At 33.9% G+C, this 26,381-nt stretch overlaps 1 protein-coding gene across 2 annotated transcripts in view; it reads right to left on the bottom strand.

Annotated features, from left to right (window-relative positions):
- Positions 1-26,163, bottom strand: part of LOC123532960 (protein suppressor 2 of zeste-like) — a 64,531-nt gene extending 38,368 nt beyond the window's left edge. The window contains exon 1 of one of the 2 annotated variants that reach the window (XM_045314595.2): positions 26,064-26,163. Coding sequence is in view for 1 of the 2 variants with exons in the window: in XM_045314594.2 (XP_045170529.2) it covers positions 3,310-3,345 (36 nt within the window). In the remaining variant the exon portion in view is untranslated. Of the gene's footprint in view, positions 1-3,309; positions 4,013-26,063 lie in introns of those variants that run through there. The other variant, XM_045314594.2, reaches the window with a different exon arrangement.
- Positions 26,164-26,381: the final 218 nt, after the last annotated feature.

Raw genomic sequence — 26,381 nt, 5'->3', positions numbered from 1 at the left:
CAAGGTACCATGGGTATGAAACCTCTGAACTACAGTTGTTCCAAACAGTACATGTTTTGTAAGAGTCCCAGTCGTTTATCGCCCATTATTCGCCTTCTTTCTCTCATTTTGATGGGAACTATTGTAGGACAGGGAACCAGATTATCTCTCCCTAAGCCGAGAAGCTGAATAGATTAAACTGGGATCCATTCCGGCCCCTAAATAAAAGAACTGTACCAGTACTAATAAATCCTAAAAAAAAACCATAAAAAGTATACCACTAAATAGCCTTATACTTAATATTTCACAAAGCCTCCATCTACAGCAGATAAACAGCGATTAGATATTTCTTTACTCCTTGATAGAGATCTAATCTTGAAAATGAAACCGAAGTACGTTCTTATCACAGTGAAAAAATGCAATCATTTGTTAAGGTTACCATTCATGAGTTTCATTCAAAGCACTTGTTCCCATTACATGCCGGTGCATTTACGATAAACCGTTCTCAAGTGGCTGGCAAATAAATTTTACATTGATGTAAACGAATATGTATTCATTGTTGCGAAAGTCGCATACTTATTTATATTACACGTTTTGTAATCATTCAAGTTCCTGTGAATGTCTGGTTTGGTGTATCTAATAGCCAGGAAACAATTCTGATATTTTTTTCATAAAACAGACTTGCGTAAATGAGTTTGTACATAGGGAACACAGAAAAATGTAGAACTATAGGCACGAACTCAGTCCCAGTCATTCATTCATAACTTTATTAAAATAACTATCTGTAAAAAGCATCTAAACATGCATTGCAAGTGGCAGAGAATATGAATTAATTGCCTATTTGATTTAAATGCGAGTACATGAACCATGTATAGAACTGTTGGCGCAGTGATAGAGACATGGTAAAAGTTTGGCCAATTTTGGCTATTGTTTAAATAATATACTTTTTTTTTTAGATAAAAACAAAATTCAAGAAGTACACCATTCCTCTACTGCCGGAAAAGACAGAGCTATTGTTTTGATACTATTTCCAGCTATTTTCTACCTCATTTCCCTGATAAACAACATTAAAAACCAATGGATACACGATCAAATAAGATCTATCATACATTCTTTTACTTCAGGTCTACATCTTTTTTTGTCGGCCAATTTAACGTGCGCATCTCCCCATGCATTACACATCCCAAATGCAAAGACACGTCCAACATGTAACTTAGACACGTCCAACATGTAACTTTAATCGAATTCATTTTGTAAGATTATACGTTAAATGTAACGGTCAGTGGTGTTTTTCTCACGGTCATTTTACTTCAAAACCTTGACCGGACACTTGAAATATCCCATGAGCATTGGATCATACGATATTGCAACAAGATCGGAAAATTGATTGCGATAAATTACACTTTAAAGAAGTTTGTTCCATCGTATACGAAAATAATGGCAGCCTCTCATTTTAGCGGTATTCATTGTTAATCTTCTTCAATACGTGCTCTAAAAGGTCCAGAGTAAGTTTCAATGAACGGAAAGCTTCACATGAGTTTCAAAAGTGTTTTTATCTCCTGTGTAATTAGTTATAAAGTAATTAGTATCTAAGTAATGGTAAGGCCGTGGCACGTCTTCAACCGGAAGCTCATGATACTAATTGTCCGGTATAACCTTGACTAAAACCCGTATCGCACACGGAATGCTGATCATGTGATCCGGTGCTTAAAACAGCCACTTTTCTACAACATCGTCTAGGAATCAAACCTCACTTGCATTTCTGTTTTCATTTAATAATGTATAGCCTTGAAACTGCATCAGTATTTGATTAACTGCCAATAAAGTGAATTTGTTGTGCTAGAAATTGTTTTAAGTTTTCTAGAATCGTATCTTTGTGTATGAAAACGACCTACAGGGTCGTAACAAAAGAAAAGCATCGAAGACGTCACGTAAACGTACAGATATCAAGGACCTACGGCAACGTTCAGGTATGGAGCACGTGCAAATGTTAATGGATTACATACACATAATTTCGTGTAAACGTACAAGGGTAAGAGTGAACGTGAGAAAGCATTAAAACTTGCGTAGATCACGTGTTTTACACCATACACGGTCTAAGACTGAGACAAAAGAGGTATAGAGATACCCTCATCGTTCGGTTTTTATATAAAAAAATATATATATACTGACATCATAAAAGGCGTATACACCAGTTCCAGACGAGTTGCGTGATGGAAACGACCACTTAGTATCTGTGATGGAAAACCGGAAATGTACGTGCTGTCACGAATACGTACTAATCAGAATAGAATGATGCATGCGATATCTAAACTGGAGCTTGATACAGACGAATGAAATCAATGAGCACGTGACTTCTACAGCATATATTCCTTTTCAAGCTTTCATAGACAATATAAGGTTCTAGAAACGTCAGTGTAAAGAGAATATAATGGCTTAATGTAAATATAAATAATGCATTACACCTTACAAATCAAAGCAAACACACATTACTGGAGAGCATTTTTCTTCAAGAATAGTGTTTTGTTCGGAGACATATGAAGAATACGTTACAGATTGTAGGGAAGGCTAAGTCTGGCATGGCTAACATGTTTATTTGAAGATAGGAAAGAAGAGGAGATACATTTTACCTTTTAGAGACGAATTAGTATTGTGTAACCTGTGGGGTAAAAAAAAATACTTAATTTTTGTGAATATAATTTATAGCCTGTGACTACACTTGTAGAATACGTCGAAAATTTTGCTAAACGATTTTAATCTGACGTATTCATCAATTATTCATACACTGATCATGTGTGCGATTGATAAAGTCGATTTTAACAAATTGTCTGTATATCTGGCAATTTCCAATACTACCATATCCTCATCATTTCTCTGGAAATCGATCGAGAACCGGAAATGATATTTCCAAGAAACAGGAGCAGACGACATCATATTTAAAACATAAACACATTTCAACTGCGTCTTCTCCATTCATTTATCTCTAATAAATGTACAGACGACATGGCGTTCTTCATTTTAACAATTAAATATTGTATTTCAAAGAAGGCAGTGGCCATGACAACAAAGCTGATATCATATTATTATGTTTTTATATATCGTATAAAGCGATAAATTTCAACAAACAAATGAATGCTGTAGCGTTATTTGAAACTTGTATAATAAATCTGACACATGGAAAATGAGAAATACTCGCTATATAATATATTGCTATAATATGTACATTAGCATTTTGGACACAACTGAGGTGAAAACATTATACAGAAAGATTTAATTACACTTTTTACAGCACCTATACTGAAGACTTGCAGAAAAGCAAATAAAACTAACCCGTTGACATATGCTGATTTTCCCCGACAGATCCATTGCTTTATCACTGTTACCTCCCCTAAACGTCTGCAGATTCAAATTATCTCCCTTCACACGTTTCTGTAAACTCCATTTGTGAATTCACTTTAAACCTAAATTAGAAAATTATAGGCCGATGCCTACAACTTTATTTAGGATAATTAATTTATTAAAGCCTCTATGTAAATCCACATGTCTAATTCCAACACTTTTTTCTGAATTACCTCCCTTTAAACTGGGATGCTAAGCATCTCAACTCACCAGCGTCCAGATAAATCCACTATGATGTGATACATTATCAATACACATGTATAGTATGCATTTTGTAACCTCCCCCACAGGTAAAGGTATAAAGAAAGCACGCAATTCCCTCAGTTCTAACAACGCATCTGTTTGTCTTAGCTTCAAGTCTCAACACATAATAAAACGAACTAACAACAAACTTATTCCCCTAAAGCATCTTATTCATTATTCTCTACCTACATAAATATAATCCATTATTAGATGCACCTTCGGAGAATGGCACAGCGTGATAGCTGCTTAATATATAACTGCTTTAATGTATTAATAGTCTCCCGTTTGAATGTACATGTTTGGTTTAAACCGCATGTAGACCACACCGCATATACAATAACATAAATGACAGAATAAGTAATTTACTTTGTGTGTCGAGTATGATAAATTAAACATCAGGCAATAAAAATAGAGCACAAACGGCCGTATCGCCTTTCAGAACGTATTGAAGCGAAAACGACATTAATGGGAATTTATGTCAATCAAGTTCGACGTGGGCGGAGCTACGTTCAACACGAGGCAGGGATTTGGGCGACTTCCAAATAGTTTCATGATTAATTAAATTTGTTTGGTAGATTTTATCATTTAGAGAGATAAAGTTCAAACAAGCACGAAACGATTTGATGAAACAAAGAAGAGTTCTAAATTTTGAGTCATGTAACGTCATGTATATTTAGTAATTTACACAAAAGTTTCTTTTGTACGGGTATTTATACATAGTATATCCAAGTAAAAAAAAGCTAAAAATGCGAATTTCAATGAATTTAAGTCAACTGTCGTAAATTTGTTACAATAAATGCGTTATTTACATATTTTAGTGAAGTAATGTACTAATGTATTTCCTTTTCTACGGAAATGAATAAATAACTTATGTGTGAGTTGTAAAATGCGTTGGCTATAACGGAAATAAAAGTTAACACAGCACAGTCTTTGGTTGATGGTTAGAGGGAAATAGGGGGAAAAAATCAAATATTTGATTTTCATTATATATCGGCAATAAATATCAGTATAGCTCTATATTTATATAACGTGAGCCGTAAGGGGAAATGTCCGTCACAGTTGCCTGGGAACGGAATGGGATGTAAACTGATCTGTGCCAATTATTACGTCAATTCAGTGTCGTAATTGTTGCTTTTAAGGCTTTATCACCAAAATGTCGCAATATTATTTGAACAAGATAAATTACCACCACACTAAATACAAATCCGCCAAAATCTGGCGATAAGGCTAACTTAGTATTTATCATAAAAACAGCTTTGCACATTCAATACGGTCTTAAAATATGTTTATTATCAACGCGCATATAAACATTTTGACACTTGCCTAAAGGCTTTTCCTAATTCTCCATATTAATGTTCGTAATGTATTAATGTATTTATGTATTAAATAAAACGTTACAGGAAACAAATCTAAAACAAAACAAACCATAAAAAAAAAAGAAATGTAAAAAACACTTTCTTTGAAAGGTGTCTAATAAAAAAAACGTATAGTGATATCGACGATATTTGAATTCTATTCATGAAAAAAAAAATTTTAAATAAATGTTAGTTTTGGGAAACGTGTAAAAAGCTACAATCAGTCAGATGCTGGTATCAGTAGATTTTCCCCGGCCTGTCAATTTGTCTCTATCAAAGCTGAATTTATCAAGAGATTAAAACAGAAAATGTGTGATAATAATCATAAAATGTCAATACTAAAGAGAGGTAATGGATCACGTGACCGCAACTTTTATCTGTCCGAAGCATATCCGATTACGACAGCATGCGGATTCATTCCCTCTTGACCGTGCCATCATTGGAGATCATTGGATTTCTTGATTGACAATGGCAGTTCTATCTTTTTTACGACATTGAACGTTTCTGACAATGTGCAATATCTACCACAAAGCATATTTTCTCGAGAAAAACTAAATTATTGACATATTACGTCCAACAAAACAACAGTAAAACCATTTATGCCTTCATTAATGTATATACATAGCCAATATCTTTTCTGCCTAAAAATTCAGTACACTTTAGGTACATAAGTTTTTTAAATAAATCGAAAAAAAAATCAACTGATTAAAACGAAAAGCCAATAAGCTAAGACTTTATATTTAAAAGTCGTTCAGGTCAAATGATTATTTTCAATATAAAAACACTTTTTGGAAGTTGTTGCAAAATAGAATTATATTCTATTTTTATCTTATCAGTACAGGCACACTTTCCCTGTAATTACGCTACAAACGGAAACGAAATTGCCATAAAAAAACTCACATACACAGGAAATGCATTTTCGTGCAAAAATGCGCGCAGTCATTAAAACGGGAGCGTATAATGCAAAATACGCTGCAACTGAACACCCATTCGGATATGTTCTGACTCAAGTGTATCATAAAACAAACATAAAATTCATTGCTATTAAATCTGCTATATACAATTTCGTGACACTCCATTCATTTATCATACAAAGTCTTTGCTAGATGACAGAATAAATCTCTATAATTTAAAACCCTTGTCATAAACTACGTGCAGTTTTAGCACGTGAATACAATGTGCACTTTTTAACATTTGCCTTTCGTGAATACCGATAAGAAAGCTTATCGTTTCGTAAACACACTCCTTACCAAAGAAATAAAACAATTTTTTTCATAGATTTACATTTACATCAAATCATTAACAACATGGTTCGTGAAGTAATGCTACATTAAATTCCGCAAATTAAAAAAAGATAATTGGGTTCTTTTTTAGATCTGAGGTGTAAAAACAACATAGAAAAGAACCCTTTCAGAGAAAAAAAATCCGGAATTGAACTTTTTAGGTGGAGTTAATCCGACGAAAAAATCTTTTTAGCCCCAAAAAAATAAAAATCTTTATATTCTATCAACCTCTTATCGTGTCGAACTTTTACAAACTTCTTCAAGTTTTTTTTTATCTCCTATAATGTTTATAAGACAGAATAGATTTTACCGAAACTTTGTACGCATATGAATTTTTTTGTAAAGTCAGTACTTCAGAAAAGTTTCAGCAGAATATATCTGCCTAAGAAGGCTAAAGATTCGTTCACAGGATATCATAAAAAGTTCGGGGACCGTTTTCCATCAACGGAAATTTAGACTTTGTTTTTAAAATGCTAATTTTTCAGTGCAACCTATATAATATTAAATGACAACAGTTTTTTTAATGAAATTTGGCTGGCAGAAAGCAGCAGTCATTACAACTTTTTTTAAATCAGCAGTCAAAAAATTATACATACGCTTTCAAACAAGATACTTCAACTTTTTATTTTATTAAAGTATAAGTCTTAACTCTGAACTTAACTCGTAGAAAACTGGAAAATCTAGGCCCTATGTAAAAAAAAATAACGGTTAAGAAGTAAAAGTTTTTTCTGAAAAAAAAAAAACCAACAAAAAACTGCTGTCAGAAAAATGCCTCCTATAAAAAACCCAGCTATACACATCTGATATATAGAAACACGTCTTTTTAACTATCAGAATCAGCCCTTTGTACATTTCTTTAAGAATTAAATGTTTAAGAGTTGAAAAAACTTCAGGGTTTTGAAGCACTGCAATACATATTTTGATAAATGGGAAGTATAGCTGCTATTTTAGTTTGTTCGGTGCGATTTATATATTTACAAGTTATATTTTTCCTTCATCAAAATTTTTCATTCAAGGGTCAGATAAAAATGAGTATCTTATAACTATAACGGAAATGTTACTTATTTGATCAACCACCAAAACTCTTGTATTTCCTGTTGTAAGTTTCATTAATAAAGCGTGCCCTTTTTCGTATTCGTGGCTTATCAGACGACGGATCAAATTTTTGACCTTTTTAAGTACCTTGTGCTTAAACAACTTCCGTGCAAAAAATTGTGCAGTTCCGTAAAAGGAAGTTACATTTTGTTACATTTGAATCTTGTACTCCAGTCTAACATTTCGGTTCTGATATACATGCATTAAGTGTAAAACAAATGAATTAACAGGGGCAAGATACATTACATTTTTTAAAGCTTACACGATACGTTGGTAATAAAAAAAAAATAAGTACGTTTAAGAAAAACGTAAAAAATAAACGCCTTTTTGCGAGATGTTCGGAATTACATCTAACAAAATGTATAAGCGTTTAAATTGTACAAAATTATATATTCAGAATTTCACTTCGCGAAAAAGAACAACTATATATATATATATAACTTTTTAAAAGTATTTTGAATTATTATTATCATTGTACAGACACGTGTTTATTCCCAAACATGTTGGTTGCAAAGATACAATACGTATACAATGAATAGAAAAATATCGCCATTCGTTACATCCGTGTATATTGTTTTTTTTTCTTGTTTTTTTTTCTTCATTTTTCTCTTCATTTCAACATTTTGTGTTTGCTCTGCTGCCTAATAAAAAATCGAATAAACACTTTAGACTGGCGACCGGTACATATTGTTTCACAAGCGGCAATTTCAAGCTCTCAGTTCCACAGGTTCTTACGTTGTAACCGATGCAGCTAACACAAAATATACTTATATTATACAGTTAAAAATGGGCAACAATAAATTTTCTATAACCCCTTCTTGTTTTAAGTGAAAGTGATGTAAAAATGGGAATTGGAACTTTAGGTACGAAAATTGTGACATTAATCCACACAGACAAAAAAATGACACACCTTCTGAACCGGAAGTCGATATGCAACTTTTTTGTTACCTTACATTTCGGTACAGGTCTGATAAATCCTGAATTAAATATATAAAAATTTACACGTTAAATTTCATGTACACTTTGTTTCCCATGAATATATTTCAATAACAATAACAACAACAACATTACCGTTATTTAGTTAAAATCGCAAAAAAGTGATACCAGACTTTTTTTCTTAGATACTTGAAGTTATTTTAAGGCATATAATTATACGTCTAGCAAGAAATTTATAACACAATAAGTGTATAACCGCTTCAGAATTCTGTGAAAATTTCCGAAAACCTTGTATACTGAATAACTCTATTAAGAATGGCATATTTTTATTATTTATTTATTGTTTATTATAGTCTCATTTACATACAAGTACATTACATCAATAATATTAAATGCATATAGCCATTCTATAACAGAATTATAGGAGACTTGTGTCTAGACTGTACAGATTAAAACAGCAATATATTACAGGGTAACATACATAGAACGTTTGTAAATCATTACATATAACGCGAGCTTTGGATCCCAACCCCAAAACTGCCAACCAATGCATCTATAGATGAAAGAAAGAGAAGAGACATTCCCTGAGAGTGCAGAACGGCATATTAGCTAGACGGACAATACGAAGCCTGATCAAGGAATCTCACACACGCTTAAGTCTCAAAAACATAAATAAAATCAGACATATAATAAGAAGTATGCATTAAATGCAGTCTACAGTCCAGTGTTCTCTTACAAGTTTGTTATTCATGTTGCATTGTGATGAAAATATGATCAGACAAAAATAAAGTCTTACACAGAATTCAATCAATTTTTGATTTTATAACCAATTCAAAACTACCGTTTCAATTAAAATAAGCTAAGATGTTAGTAAAACTACAGTTGTCATCAAAAATTAAGAGATACCACACATTTCCTTAACATTTATATTGTTAAGGACACAAAGTTTTCTATTTTGTAAATATATTCTCAATTAAGATTTTGTATAATTTGCGTTCGGTCTTTTAAAATATTTTACATAATAAAACTGCTAGCAACTTACAAATTAGTAAAATATTCCGTGTAATATCTGGGTTTCAAGCGTGTTTCCTGGAAACATCACGTTGATAGTTATACATATATATCTAACAGTATTTATATAAGTTACAACACATATGTAAAACGTCTACTTAATGCAAGTATTTTGATCATACATATGTATCTATATTTAAACTAATATTCACGGAATTGTTTATCATATCTATTTATATATATTAGTGCTATCGTAAACGTATATTTCAAACATTTATCTTATTTATTTTGCGTTTTATCATAAAAAAAATGAAACTGAATGAAAAATTGATTCCTCCAACATCTTAAAGCTATATTATGTCCAGCTTTCGCTAAAATATTTTATCATAAGATATCGTTTATCTTTATTATATCTAACATACGGTTCTGTGTATACCCACAGTCATGTTTATTCTATGTTTACACACATACTGTTTAGTTATTTTTCATATTTTGAATATGAAATTTGAGTATACTTCTTTTCATCTACGTGTGCACTGAGGCTATCTGTATCAAGGTCACCAAAAAGAAATATATGAGAGAGTAAAATTTTCGTAAAGACAGTACAATATATAGTGCTTCTATCTATACGCGATGCACTCACAAAGTCTTTGTGTCTGATACATATTTTAAGAAACATAAAGTACATGTAATGATCCTATAAATTTTGATAATCACACGAAGTATAGGCATTATGATTAAATCGTGTTCTGTCGGCAACAGTTACAAAGAAATCTTGCACGTCTCAGTTTGCACATGTATCGGTAAGAAAGTGCAATCTATCAGTGGAATGGAAGAAACTGCAGTAAAATTCCCATTTTTCGATTAAGCTCTGTCTTGAAATGTCAGTCGGTATGAAGAAAGGCAGGTGTATAAACGTGAGATTATGTAAAGTGTAAACGCAGACTTTATACATGGGCAAGTGGTTGTGCCGTTCCTTACCGTATTTCATCCAAATCGATGCATAAATTATTGATGCTAAATTCTTGAAGAAAAAGGTTTTCATTCTGAGAATCTAATACCAAAGTCCATGAACATTACAGACAAACTAAGGACTGTTTATTTGTTAACTGATACATTGTGAAATTTGCATTTTACCACTTCACTTCACAGAATATGCTATATAGTATTGGGTTTAATGTCAGGTGAGAGCAGCGGAACAAGAAAAAAAAAAGTGAAACATTTTATTATCTAAATATATCTTGTGACCGTTGCAAACGCTTACCTACCATGAGCGATATTTCTCTGTACTCAATTTTTCTTTGAAACTAACACGAGACTTCCTTCCTACTCCATCATATAAATTAAGACAATATGTCGATTGCAAATAATACATTTCAACTCTGCATGTATTTTCCTATTCATCTAATAATGAAATTGTCATTTGCTAAAACAGATATCATTGCCTGACAATTGCAGTATATGTATACGTGTGAATTTGAATACAATACATGCTCGATATGTCTGTTGTTGTTGTTGTTGTTGTTACAGGATTTAAAGTCATGCCGACACAATTTAGGTCATCTGGCGGCTTTTCCAGCTTTTGACAGTGAAGGCAGGCTCCATGTGCCTCTCTGGGCTTAATTTCAACCATGGGCGGGCACTTGGATGGAACCACCGCTCTTCCGTAAACCAGCTTTCAAACACACGTCGATGAAGTCCAAGTGATTCGAAGTCAGCGACCTTTTAGCCTAGGTCACGGAGGCCCCCGGTCTGTCATGCTGTAAAATCATGTAATTTCGTGGGCATGAAATTTCGTGGTTTTGGTCAAAACAGCAATGTCGTGGAGATATGAATTCGTGGATTTCAACTTTTGAACAAAAAATGAAGGAAAATTTTACTTGTTCATTGGGATTAAATTTCATGGATTGACTCAACCATGGAATCCACGAAAATTAGTCCCCCACGAATATAAATGATTTCACAGTATGTGGCGTTTTGGCGATTGGAGAGTGTATGGTAGGTGTGTACGTTCTTTAATGCAGTCAGCAGATCGATCTCCGAGGGTTGGATATTTTGCGAAACTCGTGTGACATTTTTCCAATCCGAGTAACACATGCAATACAGTGGACACCACAAAAACCAATCCCATTTTCGTGTAATGCACGTGAGATATTTGGCCACATAAACAAGTCTGCGCAACTGCATTGATGGCACGACTTCTGAAAATCATTTTCGATAATTGAAATTAATTCGAGTTCTTCTAATTCGTTTTCCAGTTTGCCTCGAGAGAACAATAAACCATCTGTTCTGCATGGAGGGAACCAGAAACACTGCTTCTATACGACCTTGAGCATATTTTATGAAACATTTGCAGACCTCTGTAAAGAAAACACCTTATGATAACTTGTCATGTTTTTTTTGTTTTTAATTCTAATTCTTTTTAATTGTTTCAACCCTATTTATGTTGCATCAAATATAACGGAAGTTCTCACGCTCGGAACGAAATATATGCGAAATGTCAGCCAAATTCCCAATGCACCGACTTGGAAAAATACGGTACCAACAGCAAAAGAAACATTTCCAGAAATGCACGGGTACTGTGATATCAGTTTGACGCTGAACAGTTTACAGCATGCATGAATCGAATTTGTGCAGAAACCTGGTCACGCATGCGCCATGCACTTTTTTCTGTAACAAATATCAGATAGTTTTAATTTCCTGCACCAAAGACGCGGGAATAGAACTTGGCTTTCACAGATCAATACAATATCGTGGAATTTTCAAAACAGTACCGTTAAGTGCATTTCTGTTTTGAAATGTGCTATGGTAGTTACCGAATTTCATTATCATTTTTATATAAAAAAAACTGATATAGGATTTTTCATTCTGTCGTAGTGAATCCTCGATATTTTAATACATGCAGTGTTGCATAATGTTGAAATAGTTGATGATCAACAAGAGCTGTCCGTAAGACAGCGCGCTCCACTTTTCGGCGATTTGACAGTAAAATGAATTTATGTCTCAATAAGAGACCTCCAAGTCATTATCTTATATTGTACTAAAGTTATATCCAGAAAGCGAAGATTGCCAAAAAAGGAGGCATAATTCTGTCAAAAATACAATCAGAGTTATGGGGATTGTAACCACACATGCAGATGATGCTTATAAAGAAATATTTTTAATTTCAAGTCATTATCTTTTAAAGTACTAAAGATATGTCTATAAACGAAGCTTTCGAAAAAATTTAACATGAAAATAATTCAAAGTATAACAACTTGGTGACCTTGACCTTGGGTATAATAGGCCCAACCCCTGCACATACTTTGTATGTATGCTGGACAATGTTTATGTGAAGTTACAGTAAGATATATGTAATAGTAACAAAGATATGACAGAAAAACAAAGGTTGCCGAAAAACTTTAACCTTAAAAATAAAACACCTTGGTGACCTTGACCTTGGGTATAATGGGCCCAGCCCCTGTACATACTTTGTTTGCATGCTGAACAATGTTAATGTGAAGTTACAGTAAGATATAAGCAACAGTAACAAAGAAAAACAAAGGTTGCCGAAAAACTTTAACCAAGAAAGATCACGCCGACGCTGACGCCGGGGCGAGTAGAATAGCACCCCTATTCTCTGAATAGTGGAGCTAAAAATGGATATACTGTGGCAAACACTACAACAAGCTTATACACCATATGTCACTTTTTATCATATCTTTCATTTCTTTTTTTTTTAATGCCAACAGGGCACATAAATAGGGTACTAATTCACGCAATCTAAATAATCTTTCACGACTGTTGCACAAGTTATATGATCATCAAAATAGTTGGGTTTTTTGTGTGTAAAATATGAGCTTTTAATATAGCGGCGAATAAAATAATCAAAATATAATTAATGTTAATTTGACATGACGCGACATCTTCCAGGCACAGGCATTTACCCCCACCCCCAGAGAAATATCCATTCCATTTATATTTCCTGTATAATGTTAGATCAGAATATAAATACCATCGAAATAAATATGATTGAAATTTAAGGCTTAGGATCAGTATGAAAATTTAGGATCAGTATGAAAATACAGGGTCAGTATGAAAATTAAGGATCAGTACAAAATATTAGGATAAAAACGAAAATTTAAGATGAAAATGAAAATTAAGGGTCAGAACGAAAAAATATAAGCAGTATGGAAATGAACAGAACCAAATCATACAAAGAAAGCGGATTTAACAGCAAATGAGACATGTTTATTATGCTGCTAAAGAACTGTTAATTTACTGACCTGCCTTATGACCTGCCTTTTACATATGCGAATCCGGAAAGGGACTCCACAGAGGGGTAGTGCTTTCGGATAATTCAAAATTTTAAATACGATGCCATAGAGCTAGAACTATACAACATACATTTTAATGTATTTTCAATAAGGTTCGAGCCCTAAAATTGAGATTTATTCATTTTTTCTATAACCTGACAATTGATTGTAAGTGAAGAGTATTTTTAGCAAAACTCACCCGCCTAATGCATGTTTTTATCATCTTGTCCCGTAATGTTCCGTACTACAGAATACTTAAATTATTCTGAAAAAGTTGTCCCCCTTTAATGCCATTTGTAAAGAAATAAAAATAATCTATTTTCAAAATTGCTGAAAATAATGTTAATCCTAGTTATGTGATCTTTCAACATCGAAAAATAATAACAGATACATCAAAGACGAACATATGTAACAATTCTTTGAAAATTGCGAGTTTAAAAGTGTTGCATTCGCCGGAAGTGTGGCCCCTTCGTGCATTCCTTTTGCGAATTTCAAAACATATCAGTTTACTGACAATCTTTGTGTACAATAATATATACACTCATTTACATACTTTTCAATTTTCATGTAAAAACAACTATTTCTTTCTATGATCTGGTAACGTTCATTTTTTTTTTTTTTTTTTTTTTTTTTTGTAAGCATTAATACCATAACTTGAAGCGGACGAGTTTCAACCCCCTATAGGCCGTTATTAGGTCGACATACAGATTGAATCTTTCGTCACCGTTGTTAAAGAATTCCTGTGGGAACGATGTTTATTTTGGCATTTTTACAGAAGGTTTAATGAGACTGAATGATTCTCTAGCACATCTCCGTTATTTGTAGAAAGTGATGCGCACTCTATGAATGCCAGTCTCCGTTACAATCAATTCGCACTTTCAATGAAACCATTCCATGCAATTCCTGAGACAAATTTCCTCCGCCATTAACAAAGTTCAGATCGCAATTTGCCAGTACAAATAAGTTATTAAACTAGCAGGTATAACTGACAGATTTTAAGTTCTATATTTTATCTTCTTCAGTTTTTTTTTCTGCCATCAACCCAGTTCACTCATTATCAAGCACCTGATAGTACCATGTATATACGGGTTTGCATTTATAATAGACATTCTCGATTTTAATGTTTTTTAACCATTTTGCAATAAAAAATGATGACCTTAATTTTAATCACCGTTACAAATAATTATTTTTACTGTCCCCATTTCTCTTTGTCACAAAAAGTTCTCGTCCACATGCAGACATATAGAATTAATTTCGACTAAAAAGCTTTAGAAAAAAATGCGATTTTAAATGAATTTGTTTCAAATGAGTTTAGAAAACTATGGTTGAGAAATTTGATAAGCTTCACCCCTTGTGAATGTCAAGTCCAAATATTAACACCTAGAAACTGATGGTAGAACAATCAACCCATCGTCTCTCTCATTCCGTATTCAAAGCAACATTTTCTTCGTTCTAATTTCACAGACGACGATCGTCACCTTCTTTTCATCAAAGTTTGACAAGATATCCGCCATATTGGGATCCCCAGACGGGTTCAATGGCTTTTCTTGCAATCAAGCGTCTCACATACAATGATGAATCACTTTCGCTAATGGGTCGATACAAAATCCGCAGAACCGGTCTGATTTAATTGATTTTACAGCCATCAGCCAATAATTTTGTTCACCACGAGAAAAGGGAAGTTTTTGTATCCAATTAGAGAATTATAAAATATTAATTTGCCCAGAAATCGATATAAATGAGACTTGAAGTGGGTGGGTTAATTGAATTCGAATCATAAAATTCAAGATATCTTGCGATTATACACAATCCATTCAAAAACAACCATTATGTAAAAATGCATTAAGAAAAATGTATACAGACTTCAAACATAAATGCATTATTATTTTGCGATGTTTAATTAAAGGAAAAAGCCACTGTTCTTATAAAATGCTACAGCACACAAAAATCTTTAACCAGCGCAAGACTGAAAAGTTTCATTTTCTCAAAATGTGTCTGCCTTTATTTATTAAAATGGCCAAACGCTCACTAATGCAGTCTGGCATCGGTCTATCGGCTCATTTGATGACGTGTTAACTATGTTAGTGAAGCCAGTCTATTACCATAAAAATGCAGCTACAAACCCTGTAAAATATTAATGAAATGACACTTTCTAAATATGCTCTAGTGTTGCTGACACGTAACAATTTGCACACACTCCTAATAAAACTGAATTCCTCGGTCGCAACGAGCTTTCGTCTGTACAACGATTAGCATTTTCCAATGTGTGTATGCTAAAATATTTTCGAGAAGCACTGCCTCATTGAGGAAATGAAGGCCATAATGCAAGATATACGTTCCATTTTAATTGATCAGAACAGTAAAAGTTCATTTATGTGAGACGTCATGTTGAAATGCACAACATCCAAAACGATCTTTTCTTGAGGAAAGACGTTCAGAACAGACACCTTTTTGTAATTATTTTCGATACCATCTTGTGGACTAGATTTTAAAACGCAAATACAAAATGCTCTTTATCAAATCGTAAGGAATGATAGATAATTTCATATTCTGTTTGAACAAAAAAGTCAATAAGATTTTCCTTAAGTGCCTTTATTACGAATGAAATATACATGACGACTCATATTTACTACAAAATGAAATACACAAGACGACTCGCCTTTACTACAAATTATACATGACGACTTGCCTTCATTACAAAATGAAAAAAACACGACGACTCGCCTTTATTACACAATGAAATATACATGGCGACTCTCCTTCATCACACAATGCTCAGGGCAGTACAAACGAAATGAAACAAATATACCAGACATAGGAGAAGAACTCTATAAGACATTGTCTTTCGTTCTAATCCTATCCACACAGATGTAATACATGATGTAATACATATTTATATAACTAATATAACTACATTTATGAGGAATAAATATGTTTAAACTACACAATGAAATAGATATGTATATATATATATATTTAAGAATTCATGAGATCTATGCACATTTCCCTTCGTTTTTAACTAATTATCAACGTTGGATGGTATTCATTTCACTATAACACTACAAAATAAATTTCCTACGGATATAAAGAGAAAACAACGAAGTAAATATCTATCCACATAAAATAAGGAATTACAAAATTTCTTTTCAAACAATATGTTTGCTGCATGAAGGTTTGAATTTTAGCCATAAAATTTTGGGCCACCTTGTAAGCGGGCTATATATATAAAGCTTTTATCACAAATACGATATAAATTTCCACAGATACAATTTGATAAGAGATCTAATCAGAAGCGGTGTATATTAGATTTCATATAATTATATGTAATTTATTTTAAAAACCTTTGCAAAATTTAATGAATTGAGAAAAAAACGAACCATTGGCTTTATAGTAAATTTGAATAATATTCTCAAACCTATCAGATTTTAGTCAATAATTAAAATGCTTTAGAAAGAGCTTATATACGTGAGATGAATAACTAAATAACAAAAATTTTCATCGACATATAAGAATATTTGAACCTTAAAAAGAAAGACAAAACGTGTGTGTAAGTAAGTTCGTTTTTTGTTTCGATAGTTTTTTTTTCCAGATGGCTTGCCACTCTGATGTGAAAACAGTTAACCTGACCCGAGGAATATCGAATATCTATACCCTTTTTTATAATCACACAATTACATTTCTTGTTTAACAATGGTAACACTACGTAATTAAGATTCGTTAAGAGTGCATTAAGAAGGCAATCCTTCAAACTTAAGAGTGCTTTCTATAGCGACTTGAATAATAGGTGAAATTTGCAACTGTATCTTAATTAACAAACGTGTTCAAGATTCTGATATTACTGCGATATGGAACGGCTCCATTGATACATGTAATTCATTTGGCAAATATTTTTAACCAACAGGAAAAAAAGTAAGTCATTATAATACAACACTGACCTGGAGGTCTGATTTACATGTAGATACATATTAAAGGTCATTGACCGTTTACGCCAGAGCTGACCATCTTTGACTGGCAATTGCAATTAATATATAGAAAGTAAAGTTATAAGAAAGGTTAACTTTCCTTTTTCGCACAAAAAAAAGAAGCTAAAGTCATATGGAGGGCACTGTTAGACCCACTCTGCAACGGAAAAACTCAATTTTGTGCACTAGTACTGAACAATCATTTCACGGAGGAACACTTGTACAACACAGATACCCAGCATGCAACTGAAGCACCTGCTCTCAAGTCACGTGGTCTAAAAGTGCTCGAACATCGAAAGCAAAACGAGGACCGAACTTAAGAATGAATGGTTACCGTTATTGTAAACAATGTGCACAAATGCTGTCAAGAATCGCAGCACACAGAACCGTTGCAAAGAACTGTACAAACAAGAGCTGTCCGTAAGACAGCGCGCTCGACTTTTCTCAGTGGTTGACTCTGAATTAGAGCTTTGCCAGTAAAAAAATTCCAAGTTAAAAAGGGACATAACACTGTCAAAATTCAAATCAGAGTTATGGGAATTGTGTCTCCTTGTGTAGACTGATAGTAAATAACTATGTTGAGTTTCAAGTCAAAACCTTTTATAGTAACAGAGATATTTGACTTTATCAAAAATTTTAACAAACAATTTAAAAAGTTAAAGAGGGGCATAATTCCGTCAAAATTCAAACTAGAGTTGTAGGGATTGTTTCTCCTGGTGTAGACTTTGATGGTAAATAAGTATTTTAAGTTTCAAGTCAATAGCTTTGATAGTAACAGAGATATTTGACTTTATCAAAAACTTTAACAAAAAATTCTAAGTCAAAAAGAGGCATAATTCTGCCAAAATTCAATCAGAGTTATGGGGATTGTTTCTCCTGGTGTAGACTTTGATAGTAAATAAGTATTTTAAGTTTCAAGTCAATAGCTTTGATAGTAACAGAGATATTTGACTTTATAAAAAACTTTAACCAAAAATTCTAAGTTAAAAAAGGGGCATAATTCTGCCGAAATTCAATCAGAGTTATGGGGATTGTTTCTCCTGGTGTAGACTTTGATAGTAAATAACTATTTTAAGTTTCAAGTCAATAGCTTTGATAGTAACAGAGATATTTGACTTTATCAAAAACTTTAACCAACGCCGACGCCGACGCCGGGCGAGGGCAATAGCTCTACATTTTCTTCGAAAAGTCGAGCTAAAAATGAAACCGATCCGCAGTAGGTACATCGGCAAATACCGTTCAGTGCCGTGATATTCCGTATTGTCTTCGTGAGCTGATTCCGTTAAACTCAGATAAAGGTTACTCTTTGTGTAGCCGAAGTATTAAAATGATTATGAATCATATTGCACCTCTGATCATACTTAATCCCTCCCTACCCAACCCACCCACCTCACCTCACCCTAACCGCTCCACCACCCCACACCTCACCTCACCCAACCTGCTCCCCCACCTCACACCTCACCTCACCCTAACCGCTCCCCACCTCACCTCACCCTAACAACTCCCACACCTCACACCTCACCTCACCCCTAACCGCTCCCCCACCTCACCAAACCCGCTCCCTAAGCCCCCTCAACAGCTTCTTTCATTAGCAGGTAAAACACAGAGATAGTTCACTGCAAAACCTCACAGAGATACGACTAAAGGTAATTTATAGGTCTTTAAAATGTCAAAACCATACAAAAGAAAATAAACTGACTATAAAAATTAACATCAATCCGCGATCACACATAAAAAGTTTCTACCTGGCAAAACAGAACACACCAATAACGATGGAATACAGAAATATTAATAAACAAAATGGTAATTAAATATTCAATTTACTAGACGATGCAATCTCAAAAATTACGGCTGACATTTTGGTGCATAATTCATAAATACAGGTCAATAAAAAAAGCATAATGTTGTATGCGCCTGGTCGCGCAGAATGCAGAAATTCAAATATCTTTTAAACGAAATGTCAAGAAAAAAAACATTTTATCAGGTTTTATCGAGAAAACACTTCATGCGAATGTACACAGTTGAAAGGAAAGGCATTTTACAAAACAATGTCGCCTATTTAAAGCCTTCATTCTGGAGATGATGGTTTACGATGATGTTAATTTGACAATGCTTTTATGGCCACTAATTTGCGGAGAAAGAAAACATTTATTTTACGACGAAGAACCCTTGTTATATCATATCTACATATCAATCAAACGGTACGAGTTAGTCGCCTAGACGCCGGACAATTGTATATTTTTGTCAACACTGTAAAAGAATGGCTGTAATTAACGCTCTTCTCTCAATACTGGAACGGAATAACTGGAACGGAATAACACAGTAGCTTAGTAGTAGAGTGTCCACCAACTGCGCGCGGGAGGCTGCGGGTTCAATCCACGGCCGTGTGGATACCTAAGACAAAAAAATCTAACTCATGCTCGGCACTCAGTTCTGGGATATCGGAATACGGACAAAAAAAAAACTCAGACAAAATAAATCAATTTGACTAAGGCTTCTTAAGATTGTACTTTTAAAGTTTTTATTCAACAAAACTGAAAAGGAGATTTTGTCCGCCTTGAACAAACTGAGCAAGGATGGTTTTATTCATGTGTGTGTGTGGAGGGTGGGGGGGGGGGGGGGGGGGTTGTCGTACACTCGGTGCTACTAGGTGATAAAAATTTTGTTCAAGCAAATATTTGATAGTGAATACCTTGTTGGCCGCACAATAGCTTTTTAGCTAATATTTGTAGATCACACGCGATGTTAAAAAATTTATGATCTTCCCTTTCATTAGAAACGTTAGCAACTGGCATATGGCATATACTTGGTTTCAAATGTATTTAGGTCTCCGAAATGTTTCACTTAAATTTCCCGAGGCTAACTGAAAACGCACAAGCCAGAGGGCGTGCCTTGTGCTGATCCCTATTGGGGTCACGTGTCTCCTTACATGGAATAAGTAAGCAGATCGGTACGTAAAAGCTTTTCCCTCCATAATCTTCATATCTTGGACGAAATTCGAAGGACCTTAGAAAAATTCTGGACGAAGGTCTAAATAAGATTCTAAATGCGTATTGTCATGTACATATTGACACAAAATGGAGACAACATCGGTTGTGAGAGGGTGGACAGTATGTGTGAATGTCCTCCAGACGCAGAGGCCCGGTGTTAACATCGTCTGACTTAAAAACTAGGGATCGTGAGTTCGATCATCCGCTCCTCGAACCTAAAATTAGTAACTATGTGATAAGAGTCGCGTGTATGGATTATTTACAGCTGGCACGCTAAAGAACCAGGAGAGCTTCTGGCACTGGAGCGTCTCCTATATCTTGCACTATCCTCCTACTAACTTTACCTGCAGTCTTCTGGGGGTGGGGGAGAGGGGGGGGGGGGGGTCACCAGAGGCGACTTGCAACGTAATAAAAAAAGATCTAGCGCGAAGGTTGCAACGTAATAAAAAAAGATCTAGCGTGAAGGTTGCAACGTAATAAAAAAAAGGGTTATTAATGCTTTGCAAACCAGGGATACTACAAACTTATCTGGTCTTTTTCTGTAAAACAGAAATTAAGAGGAAGAAATAACGTTCAACAGAGAACTTCATGACGCATTTTGCGCACATTAAGATAAACCATTATTAATCTGGCAAACTAGAGAAATACGGATAAATGGCTATAAAGTTTTTACCTGAATATTCGATCAAAATGTAAATAGAGTAACGGGTACATTAAGTCCTAAAGGAAAAGAGAAATAGCCTTTTACATTTTTTCACGAAGGACAAAAAATCGTATAAAAATTAAGCTCTCTGCTAAATAATGTGCAGTGGGAAAAAAAGGCACTTGGACCTCATATGGACATCATCTTGCACGTGACTTATGGCTTTGTAGAATGGGGTAGAATGACCGTTGACACATAGTGTAGCTTTTATAATTAACTATCTAAAATACCTTTGTTTTAATTACTGGAAAAATACCGAACTATGTGCGAACTTCTTGAAAAAGTCTATAGAAGCATCTTGCCTACAGTCTTCCAATAAACTACGTGTGTTTCTATTTTTGTACGTTAAGGCAAAATGAATTACAGACATCCATAAGCTGTTTCATGTTTCAAAAAATGATAATTGTCTTGACAATGTAGGTTAAAATAAAACTGCAAATGTGCTGGGCACCTCATATTTATTGCTGCTGTGATAAAAGAAATAGCCATTATCTCGCCTTATACAATTTTCCGAAATATACGCCACGGACAGACCTGTATTCAAGTAATTTTTCATATTTATTAGTTACGTCAAGTTCACTGTCACATGCTAGTCGGCAAGATAATATTGATGACCAGAAATGGATCTGTCTCTGATGAGCATCCAGACTTCGTTAATAATGTCTTTGCAAAAAAATATAATGTAATGATGTTCCGTTAATAACTGTGCTACGGCGTATAGAGACCAGAATACACAGCGATAGTGGTGATAGAATATCGCCATGAATGTCATAAGATATTTGATCAATACAAGGACAGAGGAATTCCATTCCATCTTTTTCTCTTTTACACACAATGATGAAAGATAAGAAAAATATTATTCAAACTGGCGTGAAATGTTTCTATTTAGTCAATATAATTCCAGTCCAATTATTGTAAGACAAAGACAACATGCAGGAGAAATTTTAGAAATGTTTTTCTTCGCATTTACTTCCTTACAATGTAAGATTGTTTTTCTACAAACAGGAAATCTTCTACGACATTGTAAAACAGCACAAGCAAAAAATGTGTCGGCATGGCTCTGGCGAAATTTTTCAATTTCTTGCATTTGGAATAAACACAAACGTTTTTCAAATCATTGTTGTGCCATTTCCTGGTATTCTCTGCAAACTGTGTTTACTTGAACATTCGTTTATTTATACAGAAATCTCTTGGCAAACAATAGAAGATTGTTGCAATAGTTTATAATATTCACAATTAACCTTTAGCCTGCTGGTGGCAAGCGATTCTGCCTTTCCGTGCAGGCTGATCATGGTCTGTACGGTTCGCTATTCAGTCAGTAAATTTTCAGTAACACCCCTTTCAATAATAACTGGTAATGTCCAAATTGAATGATTGACCAGTCCATTTTAGAAATTTAGCAGTAAGTATGCCGTGACTTTCCTATACTAGCTGAGCTTCTCGTATGGTAATTTATATATTGCTTTAGAAAAAATCATTAAACTTTGTAATAACAGAATAATGTAAATGTCTGCAATATCATTACCATACATTACAGCCTGGCTATGGTGATATATTTCTAGTAAATGCAGCCCAGGATTGGTCAAGTGCAGTCTACAATTGCTTGTTTAGAAAAAAAAATGTATATACGCAACTATTTATATTTTTAGCACTGCTGAAAGTAAGCCTTGACTTAATAAAACATGTCATTTTAATCTCTCTGTTTTTACAGAAATATTGTCATCATATCGAAGTAACAATAAATATTTCCGTAACAATGGCATGCAGAAAAAAAAACAAGATGAAAAAGCAACCCTAAATGGCACATTTACTGACTTATTTTCATGTCTGTAACAATTGCGTGAAGAAAAAAAACGTAACTTGAAAGAAAACATTTCAATAATAATCAATTTCCCTGTTAAATGGGGTCTGCGCTCACTTTTTCCAATTAAAGCTATAAAATATTTTGATAATTTAGATTTTGCGTGAGAACTGGTATTATATGGAAATAAAACTGATGAATTGGGATGTAAAAAAGTAAAAACTTCGCAAAGGCTGGGTTTATTTTACTCGTTTTGGTTTACTCGAGTCGTTATTCTTTCTCAACTATGAATAAAACATCAAGCTGCAATAAAAGTAAAGATGAAAGAGGGGTGATTACCATAAAACTATTAATCAAGCGTTCGACGGACGCAGAGTACACACATTTAATATTGATAGGTGAGCGTCTAGGTGAAACTGCTTAATTATAAATATATGTAAACTAAATTAACGGATTTGGACGCTGTGTGTGTTTTCCCACAAAAGACGAGAGTGTGTAAACATTGAAACAATAAGATACAAATAAACGCCTTTAATGGAATTTCCTTGTAAAAATGTGTTTCCACACAGCGTTCAATTATTTTCTGCATGCTTAAGGGTATAATAAACTAATGGGCAACGCATGCATAAAATTTGGCTCTACAGACACACACAGAATTTGCAATGATGAATATTAATTAGGCCCTTAATATAATTAATGTAAAACATCTTACAGTACAAATGTCGCTTAATTTTACGTCATGGAGAACTCAGTCCTACTTCAAAAGGTCAAACAAACAAAAAAGGCAATTTAAGCCCACATTATATTTCATTTTAAATGCAGAACCATTCACATTATTATCTCATTGGTGTAAGCAGCATGTTGCTATAAATAGATGACAGATTTAAATATGTCTAATTTGATGTATGCACGGTGCACATATAAAAAAAAAGCTATATACATGAGCAATCTGCACTTTGAAAATGAAAGCACACCAAATTTATAAATATGCTAGGGGTATTCATAATCTGTAAAGTGACCTCTTGCAAACCATTACTGCAATGCAGAATACCTCCAGCGATGTAAAACAAAACTTATTTAATTGGAAAAATAAATGCATTTATAAAATTATATCATATTGGCCTTGCTACATGTCCAATGGTGGTCGTATTTGCCAAGTCAGATGAAAAATGATATGCCCAATATGAAATAATTTGATTAATGATGTTTTCAGCTCCGTTTAATAACTATAAAAATGCTTGAATCTCTTACTGGTCCTGTTTTCTCCTACCGACCTTTTTTTCATACTGGCCCTGTTAGGTTTGGTATTGGTTTAATCTAATTCACATGACATTCATATGACATGCACAACTGCACAGTTTTATTAATCAAAAGATTTCATATTGGTCGTGTAATTTGTCCCAAGTTTGGTCGCACTGGCCTTTAGGCAGATGGTCAATACGACGTTCAGGGGACAAATAGTAAGGTAAAGGTGACGTCACTGTAATGGTAATTTTGTTATTGTTATTTGACTCCGTATTGACTTTCTCAATTTAAGCTATCAAAACTCACGAATCCTGTACTGGCTCTATTTTCTCGTACTGCCTTTGACTTTTTCTCACATTAGTCCTTATGTACTCGTATTTGCTCGCATGAGTTTGGCACTGGCACAATCTTTTCATATGATATGCACATACGTATCTGATATTGTGTGCAATATTAAATAGTTGAATAATAATGTCCAGTATAGCGTATTGGTGTGCACTTGAGTCTTACAAGAGAGGGCAAAAACGAAAAGAGCACTGTATTTTCTTTCGTAAATTTCACATGTCTTCCAGTTATTCAAGATCAATAACATGTGCTGTTTTCAATCGATTAGTAAATGAGAATTTTATGTAAGAATAAGTTTAAGCTCAACCCATAAAATTGTATTCGACTGTGTCCGCAGGGTTAAGCAATAAAAGATCAAGTCTTTGTAAACAATTCCCTTTTAATGCCATCGATTTACGACACCACTGTACTAGAGGATTCTAAGAGCTGCTGCACTTACAGCTGGGTTTTAAAAAAAATTCTGATACAATCTGAGGTAACAGATTTCTGTTTTCCTATTTAATCCATATTTCGCCATTAATACTATACTAGTAATAAAGGGTCTCACTTAAAATAAGACCGGAAAACCCAACTCACACACCCACATAAAATAAGATTATCTTTTCTTTTAAAACAAAGAAGAAATACAGTGGATAAGGTTTCACCAAATAATTATTTGATGTTTCCCTAAATGTGCCTCTTATACTCGTTCTAATCTAGTTTTCTCAGGCCTCCTGATAAATTAAGATAATGAACATTGTAAAGATGTGCTCTTCAATTTTCAACGTGCCAGCTGGGATTTTCTCAATTACACAAAGTGTATCTCGACCATCAGACACTCTTAAAGATGTAACAGACCTCCCTAGTTACGGCTGTTACGCAAACTATTTCTATTCAAATTGGAAAAAAGAACTCGTGTCTTATTAAAAGCTTCTCGAATTTTCTTTACACATTCCCTTGCATAAATTTGCGTCTGCACATCTGCAAAACAACCTTCGTCACTCGTGTACTAGTTTTATGCAGCTCTAAATAGCAATACACTCTGGGCGCGTGACAGGTGATAAATTGCCTTCATTATTCATTGTCGGCCTTAGTGGGCGGAGCTTATTTCATCGATAAATCAGAAGTTTTTTATAAACTACTTAAATACCATATATTTTTTTCAAAAACAAAACAGATTATGCAAATGATTATATTTTTTTCGAACGAAATTCATAATTTCAATAAGTTTCAACAAGAAATGACGACAAAATTAATTTTAATTAAATCCGTATGACCTTCGCCGCACACAGAGTAATGGCGGAGGCCGCCATCTTGGATTTCTATATATCTTGGTTTTGTTGACGTATTTACCTAAATTCTGCATTAAATACAGCTCAAAAACATAATAAGTCACAACAAATCATTCGTAAATAATTCTAGAGTAATCATAGCGCACTTACCTTGGCTGGAAAAAGACTCTTATTGCAGAAAATCCGTTCAATTCATGTACCACTGTGTGAGATCTTACTACACGCAGATGAAATGTAAAGTAGTTCGCCCATGGATAATTTTCGAGCCAGCGGATCACGTGATCTGCATAAAATTTAGGAATCTAATTTTTCTCGCTACACTGTATTGGCGAATATGCATGCTGCTTTTTGCGTATTTTTGGTGTAGAAAGGCGATTTTGTATGCGTTTTATCTGTGATACATAGACCGTAAATAGCTGATAGTAGAAATGAAAATAGCGCGACTTGCAAATAATTAGCTCATATTTC

This window comes from Mercenaria mercenaria, chromosome 11, assembly GCF_021730395.1.
Source record: "Mercenaria mercenaria strain notata chromosome 11, MADL_Memer_1, whole genome shotgun sequence".
Taxonomy (NCBI): domain Eukaryota; kingdom Metazoa; phylum Mollusca; class Bivalvia; order Venerida; family Veneridae; genus Mercenaria; species Mercenaria mercenaria.
The sequence above is the reverse complement of the archived record's forward strand: the minus strand, read 5'-3'. Positions and strand labels throughout refer to the sequence as shown.